We start from the raw sequence: 16,956 nt of genomic DNA, 5'->3' as shown, positions 1-16,956 counted from the left end.
GGCAAACCAGCAGCTCATTGAAAGGTAGGAAAAGCAGTTATACTCTGAAAAATTTTGGCAGCAATATGAAGTATACATGCTTTGTAGTACTGGGCATAAAATGACAATCTGTAAGAAAACTATTCCACTCCAAAGGAAATGTACAAGGATGCAATGAGAGAGTATAGGAACATATTTTATTCCAATTTAAAACATTTAAAGGAGAAGGCTATGAAAATCATTTTCATGTTTGAATGAGGTTCAGGCAACAGTGGTTGAAATGAAACATACAAAAGAGAAATATGGCTAAAATACTGTAAATCAATAACCATAAGAACCCTTTTCATGAGGGTGTTGCATGAATACAGTATCTCACCCACCCACTCCCTCCCCAACCTGACAAACACATGCAGTTAAAATGACATTTATCTTAAAAACAGCAGTTCATTATTAATCTTAAATATAGAATAAAATTGTCCTTTCTTTCGTTAATTAATCACATACTTAGTGTTTATTTGTTTTAAAAACTGGACCATGAAATTCACAGGCCCTCTGATTTTTCACAACATTGGCACTTGTTAAGAGTCTGGCTTTACAAAGAAAGGGGATTGGCACACTCATTGTACATAATTTACATTTGGTATACTTAAAAAAAGAAGAAAAAAAATCAAACAAAAGTACATTACTTTCAATTTGTACACCACTACACAAAGTTTATTTTAACTCTTTTAAAAAAGTCATCTTAAGTGGTCCTAAATACACGTGTTAAGGTGTGTCAACCTTACAAAAGAAAAAAAAAAAAAAAGATGCAAAGATAGCTTTTAATATCACTGATGTCCATCCTTCTAACCAGAATGGATCTCAAGCATAAGCAATAGCCATCAAAAGTGTACACACACACACACACGCGCAGACGCACAGACACACACAAACAGACGCACACACACACACACACTCACACACACCTTAGAGTACCAACGAGCGCGCTTGAATGGACATCTAAGTTGCATGAATGCAGGCCCATTGCAGTGGTGCAGTTTCAGTGCCTTCGACCCAGGGAAAGAATACACAGTCCAATCAAGTAAGGGGGGAAAAAAACAGAGTGGAGAATGGCGGACATGTAAACACACAGCATATTCACTCACTTGTTATTATAACCACCAAAATATTATAATGGCCATTTCAGTACCTTCACTTGGCGAGTGTTTCAATAAATACATTAATACTGAGGCTTCACACACAAGCTTCATTTGAAAAAACAAAACCATTCTGTAAAAGTGGATTAACAAAAGTTTAAATAATTTTACCACAGATTTGGGTCAAGTTACTACAAACGTTTAATTTTTTATATCTTTTCTGTTGCGGATTGATTTTGCTTGGCACAGTGTTTTGTACTAAATTGTCGTACAAACTTTCTCCAACTTGCATTCTATGGAGATAAATTGAATACACTACAGATCAATGGAAAGGATTTTATATAACTGACCCAGCTCTGCTCTGGCTCTAATCACTGGTAGTGTAGCCATGTGACTTTTTCTGTGTTGATTCTGGTGCTGTTATAACCAGACAAGGCATGAAGTCCAAAAATATTGTTAGCAAGTGAAAACTGATGCAACAAAGTTTTTATAGAAGTGCGTCATCATGCCGACTCTGGTCCTGGAGCAGTCACCTTCATTTTGTTCATCATCCTCACTGTAGCCCATTCAAGTTAATTCGCCCGACAATAAATCATCTACATGAGAATGAAGTTTAAGGGGCCACACGCCTGCTCTTAAGGTGGTCAGCTACAGTTCAGGGGAATGGACTGTGCTCCCTGAAAGCCAAGCTGAGAGTTTTTAAAAAACACACGATAGTGTTACCGTGTTTTCCCAGCAGTGAAGCAGAACACAATATTCCTTTCAAAACTCAGATAAAGTCTGTCAGATAGTTTATTCATTCACATCAAAATACATGAGCTCCTAATTTCAAACTGAAGTGTGCTGAATTGTGGCACCAACAATATTAACCTCTGCTAGCGTGTGAGTGTGCAAAGCTTCACCCTAAAAATGGGAAAAACTGCTCAAGGAAAGGCTTTTAAATGTTGGGTGAAGCACCAAAGATAAACCCTTTACCAATACAAGCTGAATAAACAAGATCACAGCCAGACTAAACTTGCTTTGACAAAGCCAGAGCCTTTTAACACCTTTCAACTTATAAAAAAAATGTGGCACTTAGCATAATTATGCATGTCCCTCCTTCATTAAGTGTTTCATAATAAACCAAGTCTATATGTACAAGACAACAGCTTTACCAACACAATGTACACATGTGCAAGAGAGTTGCGAGGATTACTCTCACAGGGTACATCTAGATTAAATCAAGGCTAAGCAGGTAGAACACATGGATGCTCTATAGAAAATTCACAAGAAAATTTGATGTGTTAACAATTTGGCAAACAATTAAAAGATAAGTGATCATTTTTTTTTATGTTTCATCCGACCCAGTTTATTAAATGTGCACAAAAAGTCAAAACGTCCAAGCACTCCCTTTTTTTTCTGACTCCAACACGGGGGAATGCCAAAGTCAGTCGTGGAAACACTACCAATGAAAAGATAAGCCAAATATGCAGAAATACATAGCAGAAATGATTGTAAAGCCAAGAAGATCAGCACACAAGTCATGAGACGAGCAAAAAGGATGTTTAGGTGCGACAACTCAGACACTAAAAATCTAAAAATGTTCTTTTTCACCTTGGGAAACCCCGCTTCTTTTGACATTAGCCATTCTCCTTCTCTAAAAGGCAAAAAGAAAGCGAACAAAGAGCCAAACAGCCACCAGACTTCCCTCTGGAATATCATGTAGGCTTCTGCAGACTGCTGCATTCCTCCCTCACTTAACCTGCGGCCATCACCCTCAAAAGGATGTCGACACACTCCCCTCCTGCCCCTCGTTGATTAATTTCACCTTTTGCTCTATGCCATCCACAGAGACCTTTCATTTCTACTAAAGCTGCTAGTAGTAGCCCTTGTGATGAAAAAGTTATGAAAACTTACCTGAATTACATTGTGAAGACAAAAATAGCCATCTATCAACTTTCAGCTTAATGGAATATTTAAACAACTATCAGGCAAGAGACAAGATATGGGATTGGTACCAAAGCCAACACATATCCTTCGAAATTACAAAAAAAAAAAAGCATCCTTGAACAGTAAATATTTAACAACTAAGTTTTTGTCTGTTTTCATTTTCCTATTTGCATAAAGCACAAACCTGACATGTTTTTCCATTGTCAAGCATTTCAAAACAGAACTGCCACAACTAAATATATGAATTATCATTAGAAAGATAGAACACTTGTCCATAAAATAGTTTTGATATTTTACAGCAGTATAAAATCTCCTCCCATCTCCTTGGTTGGAAAAATTTTGCGCTGAAACTAGGGAGGAAGTCTCATTTACTGTGTCAACAATACGTAGATCTGATTGATAAATTAGACATACAAAAAAAAAAAAAGATTACAGAGAGAAGTCATTTGGATGATCAAGACCAACGTGAAGCTAACTGGCAGCGCAAAAGCTTTATTTCATCTACAACTGACTATTGCACCGTACTAATCTGGTATCATCATTCACACGTTGTGCACAGGAAGATTATTCTCACCATCGAAGGAAACAAAGAAAATAAATCACAGTACCAATACATGTGTGATTCAGAAACCTGTCCACATAAAAGAAATGCCACACAAAGTGAGTTGTTATGCCATCAACATCTGAATGATCTACCATGAGAGAAAATTCGCACTTACTTTTGGCAATACCAGTTCCCAAATATGTTTTGTTAGTATCTGAACCACTTAAGGGATGAACAGAATATTGGCAACGTAATTATATTTACACAACAAACGTATGTGTTTTGAATTTGGCGAAGTTGATATAAAATATGTGAATACTACAAGTGTTGTCTCTTAATTTTTTGTTTCACGATGTATGTTAGCAGTTTAAAATGAGGGGCAGTGTATAAGGAACATGTTGTGACTCTTTCTGGAGCATTGCATTTCTTTGTGTAATCATCTTCAATTTTAACTTGAGAACAATAGTAACCATGTAATTAATATAGTAATTAATATTTAAAGTCTACAGAGAACTAATAGTCATCTCTGTCTAGCCCTCACTCTGTGTGAGCAGCATGAAAACTTTATTTACATTCAACAGAGCTCCTGTACTCTGGTTTGGGGTAAGGTTATCAAATAAAAATACACAATTCAAGACCCACGGGGAACCAAGTACCTCACTGCACACCAGCACTGCCTGATAATATATTTCTATCATCATCATTAGTTATCCTTTGCAGACGAGCACAGTCCAAGATCTGCAGCCTGGCCTCATTCTGTAGTGTATAGCATGCATGAGTTAAACAGGAAGAAGGGGACAGAGCCCTTTGTCCGTGAAAACTTACTCTACCCAGAGAAGGCCCTCTACCCACCTCGTACACACAAGCACTGGTGATAAAGTAGTGGAAAGAAAGAAAAAATGTGCGCCACGCCAAGGGCTGAAAGGGAACCAAAAAGTGCCCTGGAGCAGACCGAAGCCCCAAATAGAGGGGGACAAATGGAGGGAGTGTTTGAGTGTGTTTCATGTGTGTTTGTGCAAGAAAAGCAATTAATAGAACCACAAAACAAATTATTAAAAAAAAAAAAAAAAAAGGGCAAACCAACAAATGAGGGGCTGAATGAAGGACAGAACATGGCTATTGTTGGTCAGATAAAGTGTTAAGCAATGCTTATTTCTTTGAGCAGCAGCATGTTCCATGCAGATGTGTGTTTCTACAAATGGACTCTGCATTGTGTGTGTGTGTGTGTGTGTGTGTGTGTGTGTGTGTGTGTGTGTGTGTGGGGCTGCAGGTCTCTTGCTTGCTATCTCTCTCTCTCCCTCTCTCCCTCTCTTTCCGTTTCTCCTTCACACCAGGTTGTACTCTTTGAGGTTGAGCTGCAGGATGGTGTCTTTGACCGCTGCAAAGACGAAACGGATGTTCTCCGTGTCGGTGGCGCATGTGAAATGGGAGTAGATGATCTTGTCACTGTCTGGGTTCAAGTCCACAAACATCTTCAAGATGAACTCTCGACCCGCCTGAGCGTCTCGCTGGGGACCTAGGAGAAGAATAAACCACTACTTTTAGCTTTTACGGGGCATCGTATTAGCATCATTGAGCCTTTATTGTTCTTTTGTGTCAAATTAACATTATGTAATTGTAATTGCATTTCCCAGTACGGGTTCAAATATGAGCATCCTTATGATTAAACAGGAAAAAAATTCTTCTGGATGACGTGTGCTGATTTTAGATATGACTATGATGAAGGGGTGAGTAGGTATTGCTTTTATTTTATATGGTCAAAAGCCAAAAAGCAGAACTGAGAACTGCTGTGTTCAGTCACACTTCAAGCTGAATGTCAGGTTACATTGTAGTACAGCATTATAACCAGAAGATGTCGCTCTACAAGCAAAAATATAAGTGACAGGACCTTGCATAGATAAAGTTAGACATTGAGAGTGAAAAAAGTGTGTGTGCAGATGTTGATGCTGACAGTGTTGGGACACAGACACTTTCAATGTTATGACAAAAACCAGCAAGCTTAATCTTGATAATGGCCAAGGGCCATTAAAAAAAAAAAAAAAAAAAGGGTCTGTCTGGGGACAAGAACAAACACTCACTTCTGAGACTCAGCTAACAGCACGGTCCTACAATACACAACTATTCAGGGACAAGGCGACTACATGAAATCTATAATGCTATTAAGAGCTATTAATGAACTAAAGATAAAAAAAAATAATCAAGGATAATCAAATTACCGTCAAACTCTGGGAAGTAGTCAACCAAGTGAGAATACATGATCTTCTCCTCCAGCAGGTCCTTCTTGTTGAGGAAGAGGATGACAGAGGAGTTTTGGAACCAGGGATATGTGATGATGGTCCTGAACAGAGCTTTACTCTCCTCCATACGATTCTGACACGGGCCGGGAAGGACAGGGGTAAGGACAAGAAAAGAAACACAAGGTTAGATTACATTCAGAATACAAGACTTTTCAAATTCTGCGTGCTTCACTCTTTATTGTAAATGCAATTATTAAAACAGGAGTTTTATTATTTAATGTACAGAATATATATTAATATTCATATTACATAACTTATTACAAGGTCTGCATTTGATTTCAAGGATAACTTCTAAAGAATTCTGGGCTAACACTCAATTAGCAGCCTCAAAACTGAGGAGTGTTTTGTGTGTGTCTGCCAGTTACATTACTGGTGCTGAGTCTATGAATGCGAAAATGTTGCAGGCATAACCTTGACTTTGTTTGCTGTCTATCTGTATCTGTATTAGATGAAACTTTGCAGATGCAGCTGAATAGAGCTAATAGCAGAACAAGCAGAGCCTGAGTGATTAAAATAAAACTTAATCATGGGCCGTTTTTTGGTCGACTTCTGTTTTGGGTGGAGGGGCACGGGGGTCTTTGAATTGCTGCCATACTAGAAGTTCATTAAAAAATAAACAAGATACAATCCAGACAGCAGCAAAAATACAACCAGGGATAATAAAAATGCAGCCAAGTGAAACCAACATTGAGTTTCTCTTCAAAGACAAATGCCAACCAAAACAAAAAAGCAGCTAAACCTGCTTTTATATGATACTTTACTTTATCTTATTATTGGTTGCTTACATTGCAAGCATCACTTAGCTGTGATCAATCAATAGCCAGTTAGTAAAGCTAACATGCTCATTGTTTCGTTTAAACCTTCATAGGGGCAAAAAAATAAAATAAAATAAATAAATAAAAATTAATTAATTAATTAATTAAACTTAAAAAAAAAAAAAAAAAATCAGGTTATATCAGAGACTGTGTTTACGTTTGTCAGACAAAGTCTCACACACAAACATTAGATTAGTGATGGATATAACTGGATGTTATGGTGTGGCAGCTGGAATACAGCATTGTGGTGAATACATGGTGTTGCAGTAACAGAAGAGAAACCAAGACTCAAGAATCACATGACACTTTTCGCATTATGCTAACTGTTCCAGTCATGTTCCTAATGTAAGATTTGTTGCTTCAACAAAACTGTCCAGCAAACAGAGCAGAGTTGGAAGCCTGGTAAACTACTTAAAGCTGAGAACTGCTGTTAAAAATGACTCTTCTTCCTCTTCCTGATTTAAACTCCTTGCCAGCATCACTCCTGCGGTTTCGTCTTGGCAAGTTGTAATATCATCCTGGCCAAACTTGACCCGCTGAAATCAAAGATGTTTGAAAACAATCTCATCAGGCTCTGACTGTGCAAAGTCTTGGTCTTGAGCCTGTCACCACGAAAGGATAATCTCAGCAGACTGTGAAGCCTGAACGGTGGCTAGCCTTGTCTCAGCCGTCAACCGTTAAGAAACAGAGTTTAACAATGGTGTCATATGTTATATGTGTGACCATATACACATCACAAGCATGAAAAGCAAATAAATGACAACCTGAAAAGAATGAAAACATATTCCTGTCCTTGTGTGTTGAATAAGGCATCGCACCTGAGCAGGCCTAGTGCAGATGAGGTACAGTATATGCGTGTGTAATTAACAAACTGAGTGGACAAATATCAACCCTGGTAAAATGTCGACTATGAAGCTGTCCCAGTTATGACCAGGTCAGAGAAAGGGTTTGTTGTCAGGAGAGGAGCAGAGGGCATGCAGGGGCTGATCTCATTAGCTCTATTAGCGATAATTCTATCTCAACAGTCAGAGGAGACAGAGCCGACGACATGGGCAAACAAAGTATCTGTGGAGTAAACTGAACGAGGACCTCTATTCTGATTGTTGTGAGAGACTCTTCGATACATTACTGTGTGTTTGTGTTTGCAGGGGCAGCATCAGTGGTGCTGACCTACTGATTTGATTTAATAAAAAATGTTTTTTTTAGTGAACATGATATTTAGTCGTTCAATAGAATACTGAAATTGTAAAATTACATTTTCATTGCATATAGGTTGCCGTTAACCACAAACCCGCAGGACAGGTGAGGTTGCATTCCTTTATTTCTATTTGGATGTGTTTACCGGCCACCTGATGAATTCATTCACTTTTCTTTTAGCTCTGTTTTGGTCTCTCAACTCTTGATGGAAATATCAGGCTCTTTAGAAAGTAAATGCTCCACTACGTTCACCAACTACTTACTAACTTTGCCTTCGTGCTTGGCAATTAGCATTAAGTGAGTTTATTGTAGGTTGCTTTATTGCTGAATACAGCTGCTTTCAACTGTTTAACTGTGAACGTGTCCAGGCGAATAAAGTTTGAATATCCAGTGTCAGCAGGAAGAAATTCAGCACGCTGTTCAAGAAGGTGAATAAATCTAGACTTGAAGCCTTGGTATGAATGTGCTGAATGTTGTGTACGCACTCAACAATTCTGAAATCACAGTTATTTCCGTGTCTCTGTCTCACCTCATTGTCTGACTCCACCAGGACCTGGTCGTACTCGCTGAGCGCCACCAGGAACATGATGGAAGTGACGTTCTCAAAGCAGTGGATCCACTTCCTCCTCTCTGACCTCTGACCCCCAACATCCACCATCCTGATTGGAACATGATGGGATGAGATGGAGGGCCGCCAAACAGTTGGCCAAAAAGAATCACACAAAAAGACAAGAAAGAGAAATTACAATTAGCACTTAATCAATTTAGAAGTTAAGTTATAAGATGAGCATGCATTTTAATCATCATAACAAAGATTTAACTTTTGCTAAATCTTTGGAACTACCATGGGTGTCAAACAAATTGAACTTGAACCACAGAATATCATGTAAAAATGTCCCAAATCTAAATCAAACATTACATTTAATTTTAATTGTTTTAAAGTTTGCAACAGAGCCACTACAGAGGAAACCCTGAAGTGATTCATACAGGAACAAGCCAAGGATCTGAGTCACTTCAGTACAGAAGAGTGATTTTCCAGGAGAAAATTTATCAGTGCAAAGACGCACTCACTTTGCAAAAATGTCACTTAAATTTCTTTATTTTCAGTTACACTAAGCTTCCAGTGGTGGCCAGTCAATATATTTTCAGGTCAATTGTGGTCTGACAGACAGAAGATCACTTCAATATAATATCTAAAGAGTCTAGTGTAGTTCAAGCCAAACATCCTTTTTGCACTGAGAATATAAAAGAGAAAAAACGTGAACAGAGAATCTGCAGCGTGAATCACAGAGAGGATAGAGCAAAGCTTCCCTTAGGTGAACCAAAATAACTACAAGGAAGTGTATGTGTGTGTACAAACAATGCCATCCTTCTCTCCCCTCTACTCAAAGCAGATGCTGGAGAGTCCACGTAAGAGATAAAGTAAATCTGCTAAATATTACCATGTTTAGAAGTGCCAATAAAAGGTTTCTAAATGTGAGGGATTAATAAGTGGAGCAATAGATAAAGGTTGGAGGAGGACAAAAGGAATGGTTGGAGGAAAAAGGAATGTAAAAGAGTTGGGAAATGAGGGAAGAAGCACTGAAGAATGCAAGAAAATAAAACAAAGGCTTGTAAGGCATGCTATACAGGTTTTGATTCTGTGGCTAAAGACCTTGATCAACTGAGTTTTATCCTTGAATTACTAAAACAAGGGCATGGACATTAATGATATTAAATTGGTTGATTGGTTTATCCATTTAAACTAACTAAACTGCTACAGAAAATAAAAATAAAGAAACTGAAAAAATACTCATCAGTTATGTGAGTTTAAGTTTCAATTCCACAGATAACTTCACTAAGTACTCAATATCACTCTACAACTACACAGTGGAAGTTTGATCACACATCACAAAGGTGAACTCAGTCAGTAAATCTGCCAGAAGGAGGGAGGGCATTGATAAATGGAGTCCTCTAGAAGAGCCGGCCTAAAATAAAACTCCTTCACATCAGACGACCTCCTTTTTTTCCTCTAGCAAGGATGAGTGACCTACTTAGTACGATAAGCTCTCCTATGCTGGATAAGCCAAGTGAAATGACATTTTCTGTGACTTCAAAAGCCAATTAAAAGAGAAGGAAGCAAGCCTAATGGAGATGTTTGTCTATGAAAGGCTTCCTTGTTGCGGCTACGGCCCTGTCAGCTGCAAGCAGAAGTGGTTTAATCCCACATGTGCTTGTTACTATCCACATATTGGGCTGGGGGACTTCTCGTCCTGCATCAAGTGTGCTCCATGTTTAAATACAAGAATATGACACACATACACAAATCACGAAATTGAGAAACCTCAATAATCATGCTCTTCTTTCGATAAAGCCTGACACCTCGCATTCACTCCCAGTACATATTTGGATTTTTGGTCTCTTAACACAAAATTGATGTCATTGAGAGGATGTAGTGATTCACCATCAGCAGCACAACCCAACCAAGCAGAGTAGAGCCTATCGGCTAGCTGCAGCAGGGCAGCTGGGAACCTCTTCAGCACAACGTCATTGCAAGCAGAGTTATTTCTAGCCTTGCCAAGCGTAGGAGGGGGCTGACATGATGGCTTCCTATTGATTTGCACTCTTCTGTAATCACTCTTGTTCCATGGGTCCATCTCTATCTCCTCATCTTCTCTCTTTTTTGCAAGAGAAGGAAGAAGGGAAGGGCTCTGCGTATTGGTGGCAGGTCCTACGACTGTCTCTGTGCCAAGTCCTGTCGCTATGTGTCTCTGGGCAACACAGAAAAGCTGGGATGATCACATACAAATACTGCCTTTTATGAGCATTTTAGTTTCTAGGTTTGCATGTTCCCAACCTTTTAAGCTTGGGAATCTTTATGAAGCATCCATATACAATTACTCATTATCAAGGCCTGTTTTTATTGTGCCAAATAACAGACTGAAGTTGAGTGATAATGTAGATACATATAGAAACTAGGGCTACAATAAAAAAAAATTTCATTATCAATTAATCTGCCGATTATTTTCTGGATTAAATGTCTGATCTATAAATTGTCAGAAAATAGTCAAAAATGCTGATCAAAATTTCTCAAAGTGATCATGGTCAGGTCATTGTGCTTTTTTATCCCACTGGAAGTCCAAAACCCAAAGATGGTCCACTATCACATAAGCCAAACTCCCCCCCCCAAAAAACATTAAGACTGTAACTCCTGAATGTTTGCCTGGAATTTCTGCTTGAACTGCTTTAACTTAAAATCCTTTAGATTTTTTGGGATTCAGACTGCCCGCCTATGCATGACAGATTCATAGGACACAACGCATGCTTTTAATCCAGTGCAATTTTTTTTTTTGACAATGACCTTGCTGTTCACTCTCTTAATAACAAAGCTGTATTAAATTATTGCTAATGCAAACAGAACATTATACTGCTGCAGCTTCACATTAAAAGCATGTTACTGGTTAAAAAATAGGGAGGCTTTTATTGTTAAGAAATTTCACAGGCAAAACAAATACAATGGTCATTTTCAGCAATAATTTTTTCAGGGGGATGATTATTAATTTTTACAAGGTAGTAGCAGAACAAGAAGGAGCAGCCACAGTGAGCTGTTAGATGATGAACTGCAGGTGAAAGGCTGTACACCTCCATCTTCTCAGAAATGTAACATATGTGTGGAAAGCACACTGCACAGTGCGCAGCATGAAATCAGATCATGGTTGTAATTCTTCATCAACACACCAAAATTGTTTGGCTGTGCTGTAAACGAATACACCAGTTACTCCTCTGTTGTGTTTCTGACAAAGTAGATGCCCAGGGAATGTTCTGCATTAGTACTAAACCACACTTGTTGTTACCATGGTAACCACGGGTGTCGCAAAAATCAACCTGAACTTAAATCTTAAGATTTATAACTTTAAACGATTAATAAATTATCAAAACAGATTTTCTGTTGATAATCTAATTGACTAATCATTTCAGCTTTGGTAGAATCTACTGCAATAATACACATTGAATGTACTGTAAATAGCAGAATAGATTGGAGACATAATCAGACATTGGGTTTAAATGCACAGATGGGGGCATAACACGTTGTAGGAAACACAGAAACATGTTGATTCAAACTTCAGAGAGCCTTTTGGATTTTTAAATGAATGAAAAACTGGGATTAGTAAAAATAGTGTAATTCTTCTTCTACCTGAAAATGATGCTTTGCAAGTCGAAAGGGTATTCTATGATCCCAGTGGTTGGGATTCGAACCCTAAGCACATCTTGTTGGGTCGGTAGATAGGATGGTTCAGCAATACGATCCAGATCACTTAGATAGCTAGAGACAGGAAAGACAACAAAAGACATAGGGAGGAAAGAGAAAGTGAAGCATAACAGCAGATACAGCACACCCCCTCCAAAAGCAAGTGGAATAGTCCAGATGTAACAAAAGAAAAAAAACTTTCCCAAGAGTTATGAGGGGATTAGGTGCCATTTAGTACCATCACCCCACAAATTTTCTCTTAGAAATTTAGCTTCATCCTTGATGGAAGCTCTCAAAGACAAAAACAACCCTCTGCTCCCCCTCAAAGTGCTCATTGTGAAGGTTTGCATGTTTAAGGGAAGCAGGAACCTTTAACTTGACTCCAAAAAGATGATTTAGCACAAAAAGGCCAACTTTGACTATCCGGGTGAAAATAAAACTGCCTTTCTAGTGAGTGTTGACAGGAGGGCTGGAGCCTGTTTTTGAGGCCAGTCTTTGAGAGTGCACCATCAGGGATGTGTTAAAGTGCTGAGCCCTGCTGTGCAGCACAGGGTAGATGGACATAGCGGCATCGACGGTTTCCAACTGACTGACCAACTGTCAAGCAGCTGGCCAGCCAGTGACATCATCGGCAGCACTTGACGCCAGTACCTGAAAACAATATTCTGCAGGTCAAATGGGTACTCAATGATTCCGGTGGTGGGTACTCGAACCCGTAGCACATCCTGCTGAGTGGGCACGTACCCCAGTGTTGCTATTCGTTCTAAATCACTAAGGTAACTGTGGAGGGGGAGGGAACATATGACAGAGATGCACATGTAGGCAAACCGCATACACATTTATATGATAAGTACAGACACCCAAACAAATGCTCTCTGTCAAAAACATACAATTACAAAATAAACATGCATACAGGCAGCAGGAGCTCATAAAAAATACACAAATACATCTATGCATAAAGTTGAATTCTTTCAGTCTTTTCGTTTTTCCTTTTAAAGAGCCATATTAGTCTGAAATGGATTGATGAAGGTTTCTGTGATATTATTATGATTCGTTTATAAACCTGCCAACACTACCTCTTTTTCCTGGCTCTCCCCATCTGCAAGAACTCGCTTCCCTTCCTCCGCTTGAGTGTAACAGTCAGAAAACTACTAAAAAAAAGTTTGAGACTAATTCGCCATTTCTACACATAAACTAAATAACCAGTCATTCATTGCAGACGTACTATTTGGTTGAGTCGGAGAGCTGGTACTCTCTCCTGCGATCATAGGCCTCCTGGATGCCAGGATCAGCCCACAGCATCTTTATAGCGCCGATGTACGGCTGATCGAATGATGACACCTTCTCAACGTCCACCTCGCGCACCACCTGGGCATTATTCTAAGAGAAAAGTAACAAAGCAAAAGAGAAAACTTTGAACAACAGCATTTGGACACAGTGCTTTTGGATTTGATGTGAAATGAAATCCACATGTAATGCTGTCCAAATACAACATATCTCCAAAAGTGTTTGATTTTCAAAATCCTGAGGAATATATTCATGTAGTGAACACAACCGCAACGTCTGTAGTGCTACATTCAATTAAGTGTAAATCCCCACTTTTAAAATGTCCTCTTCATTCAGATATAATGGTAAATTCTCACTGACTATATTTCACTGGAGAAGAACAGTTCAATTTACTTAACATCTTATTTTACTGCCAGATTTATGACCAATTTAAATGTGGTTTGCATGAGATAAACTGGACACACAACTGTTGGACTGAGCAGTCAGGCACAGTGATTATTGGCCATGCTGACAGTAGCCCGGCATTTCATAGGAGACCGACTGAGAATTCACACTAAGACACAGAGTGGCCTCTGTTGCTTGAATGAAGTCATTTGTCACCATGAGGAAGACACAAAAACTTCTCACCAATTACAATTCAAGTCAGTCGACTGAAAGGCTGAAACGTAAATGCAAGTAGTACCTGATTCACCGAACCCATCCACAACATAGTGAAACATAGCTTAACGGCCACCATTTATCATCGTGCATCATGACAGCTCTTACATTACTGAGAGGACTCTTGTTTGGTTAAAGTGAAATCATTTAATCTGAGTAAATCGAGTAAAAGAGTACTCCTCTGATTTGATATATGACAGTGTCAGTCTCACAATAGACAAAAAGAAAAAAAAAAAGATCAAATTAATAAGCAGAATCAGACATATCACCTTTTTCATTCCACACATTCTGTTTCCTGGCACCTGAACTACCCACAAATGGGTTCCAGAATCAGCGTTTTATTCTAGCAGCAGCTAATTTAGCCACATGCTCCAAGCCACACTGACTTAAGGGACATCACATTAGGTAATATATCAGATTTTTTGCAAACCTTTAAGGCTTTAAATATCCTCTTTTCACATACAGTGGGGTACAAAAGTCTTAAGTCTGAGACCAGATTCAATTGTATGAGGACAGACTTTGATGTGTAAAACTGGAGTTCCTGTTTAACCAGGTCAGTGGTTAAAAATACTATTACACACTAAGCATTGATTAAAATAAAATATCTTTAGGTGTTACTTTATTATTGAAGCGTTAAAAGGACCAATATGTATTTTATGTAGTTTTTGCCGTTGCTACATAGCCCATGTTAGCAACAGCTGTTTACTTCAAATTGCTCCTTTGAGAGTCAAAAACGTGACGTGACTAAACAAACAGCGCTCTAACTGACCTCAGATTCTAAAACAAATGTTGCAAAATCCTGATTTGTGCACAAAACTATATGACATCATCTTACAAATAGTTTGTTCTTGCACGATCCCATTACTCATATGAAGGAGTTGATGGAGAAAATAAGTTTGGGTCTCTAACCAATGTACACATGCCTCACAAACTAGAAAGTATTTGGATGTACCTATGTTTCATTAACTGATCACGCATTAACATTTTCACCCCAGCACTTGACAGTACACACCTTGTTCTGTTCATACTTGTACGGGATCTTGAGGGTCTCAGTTGCGCGGATCATGGCCTGCATGGAGGTGAAGATGTTCTGGTACACCAGTTTGGTAAAGCCCTTCTTGTCTTCGTCTGTGTAGCCTGACCCATGGATTATTCTCATCTGCTTGATGAAAGTGCTCTTGCCACTCTCTCCAGTACCTGAAAGGAAGAGACAAAGACATACAAGGTTAGTGGTCAGAATTAGATATGCTACATTGCTGATAGGGTGAAAAGTTACAAGTTGTCTTCCCACTTTTGCCAAGCCCCAGAAACAAAATACAACATTATAGTCACCTACAGTAAAAACTAAAATGAGATGTGGTGATAATTATTGTGTGCAGATAAAGATATAATATAAATATATAGAATAAAAAAATACTATGCTAGGAATGAACAAGTAATGAAAATAACATTTGTTTGAAAAATGGGTCAATACCATAATAACACAATAGCATAATAATAATAAAGGCAAGCTGCATCCCACCTACACCTTAGAATGAATTAAAAATACAATCAAATGTATCATGAACTCATGTAGTGCTTCTGCTGCTCTAAGAGCAAACTAAGCAAAATAAAATAAAAAGACAAATTGTGGCCTTTTAATATAACTTATTTTTGTGGTAATAAACTGGCCTGTCCATGCAACAGGCTGACCTTGTCTCTCCACCTACACCCTGGTGCTGATACACAAGACTGTGAAGGAATCCGCACCATCATGTCCCCAGGCAATAGTCCAGACCTCAATACCAACCCCAGTCTCTGTGTTTTACCCATACAGGCTGCTCAGCTGAACTGGTCATGTTTTCACATGGTCTCAGGTCCTGGTTCGCTCACTGTGAAATTACACTTGATGACCATGAAAATAGTAAAATGTTCCCATTTTCTGTATGTGTATTTACACAAATGAGAAAAAAAAAATATCCTCAAGTGTTTTTGTTTTATTGTTACTACACTGGGGCACTTTGAGGCAGAATGGCCTCGGAAATTCTGATGATCAAGCAATGTGAGCGTTGCATAATTTGGTGTAAGTGACTCTAGATAAGAATTTAGACTAAAAGCCTAAAATATATATGACAAATGTTTGTCTGGGTCTAATTGTGGTCTAGCCATTGTCCTGCAAGTCAAAAAGTCTCTTGTCATCTTGGTTCTAGTGTCCTGAGATGTGCACTGCATTGTTTTGGCCGTGGTTACCACAGAGGCCTGACTGACAGTCTGGGTAAGTGGAGCAGCCCAGAGTAACCAGATGAGGGCTGCATGGCTCACCTCAGCTCAACAAAGAGTTGGGTAAACTGAGTTCACTCCTCCAATTTTGTATCACAGTGACCATGCATATGCACATGTGCATAAAGCACACAGAAAAGACCAAGTCATAGGGAAGGAAACTTGCACATGCTGAGAAAGAGACACACTGAGCCCCACAGATCCCTCTAACACACACTAACTTCTCCACGAGAGCTTCCACTGCAGGATCTGTATCTTTATATGGGCATATTCTGTGAGCAAACTACCACTCTAGGCTTAGGAGATGCCAGAGTCAGGATGAAGGCATCAGAATTTTTTATACTGTGGTCATCAACCACAGAGGAACATTCAGAAGACAAGGCAGGTAACCCAAACTCAACCTCTAGTTTCACTCTGCAGCTCTCTTTCCAGAACAATCCTCCTCTCTTCCACCCCCATTTCACCACCTATTCTCTACAACCCTACTCGAGCTCTCCATCGCTCATCTCTCCATCTCACTTCTCCCAACATCCATGTCTGAGTCACTGCAGTTTCAGCCACAGTACACTCTCTGGTCTCTACCTTTCACGTGTCTTTGTTCTACTGATCTAAACTAGGGCTGCAACTG

General features: G+C 39.0%; 1 protein-coding gene across 3 annotated transcripts in view; it reads right to left on the bottom strand.

Moving 5' to 3' along the window:
* Positions 1–157: 157 nt before the first annotated feature.
* Positions 158–16,956, bottom strand: part of LOC111654261 (guanine nucleotide-binding protein G(q) subunit alpha) — a 32,009-nt gene continuing 15,210 nt past the window's right edge. The window contains exons 2-8 of one of the 3 annotated variants that reach the window (XM_087173686.1): positions 15,082–15,266; positions 13,351–13,505; positions 12,777–12,905; positions 12,072–12,200; positions 8,427–8,556; positions 5,805–5,958; positions 158–5,104 (exon numbers count right to left, since the gene is read on the bottom strand). In XM_087173686.1, the coding sequence (XP_087029812.1) occupies positions 4,914–5,104; positions 5,805–5,958; positions 8,427–8,556; positions 12,072–12,200; positions 12,777–12,905; positions 13,351–13,505; positions 15,082–15,266 (1,073 nt within the window). In that variant the 3' untranslated portion in view covers positions 158–4,913. The remainder of the gene's footprint in view (positions 5,105–5,804; positions 5,959–8,426; positions 8,557–12,071; positions 12,201–12,776; positions 12,906–13,350; positions 13,506–15,081; positions 15,267–16,956) is intronic. The other 2 variants (XM_023405205.2, XM_023405204.2) reach the window with 2 other exon arrangements.

The sequence above is a fragment of the Seriola lalandi genome, unplaced genomic scaffold (genome assembly GCF_002814215.2).
Source record: "Seriola lalandi dorsalis isolate HSWRI2012SDOR001 ecotype SW California unplaced genomic scaffold, Sedor1 jcf7180002054267, whole genome shotgun sequence".
In the NCBI taxonomy this organism is placed as follows: Eukaryota; Metazoa; Chordata; class Actinopteri; order Carangiformes; family Carangidae; genus Seriola; species Seriola lalandi.
Note: the sequence above shows the minus strand (reverse complement) of the source record. Positions and strands in the feature narration are given on the sequence as shown.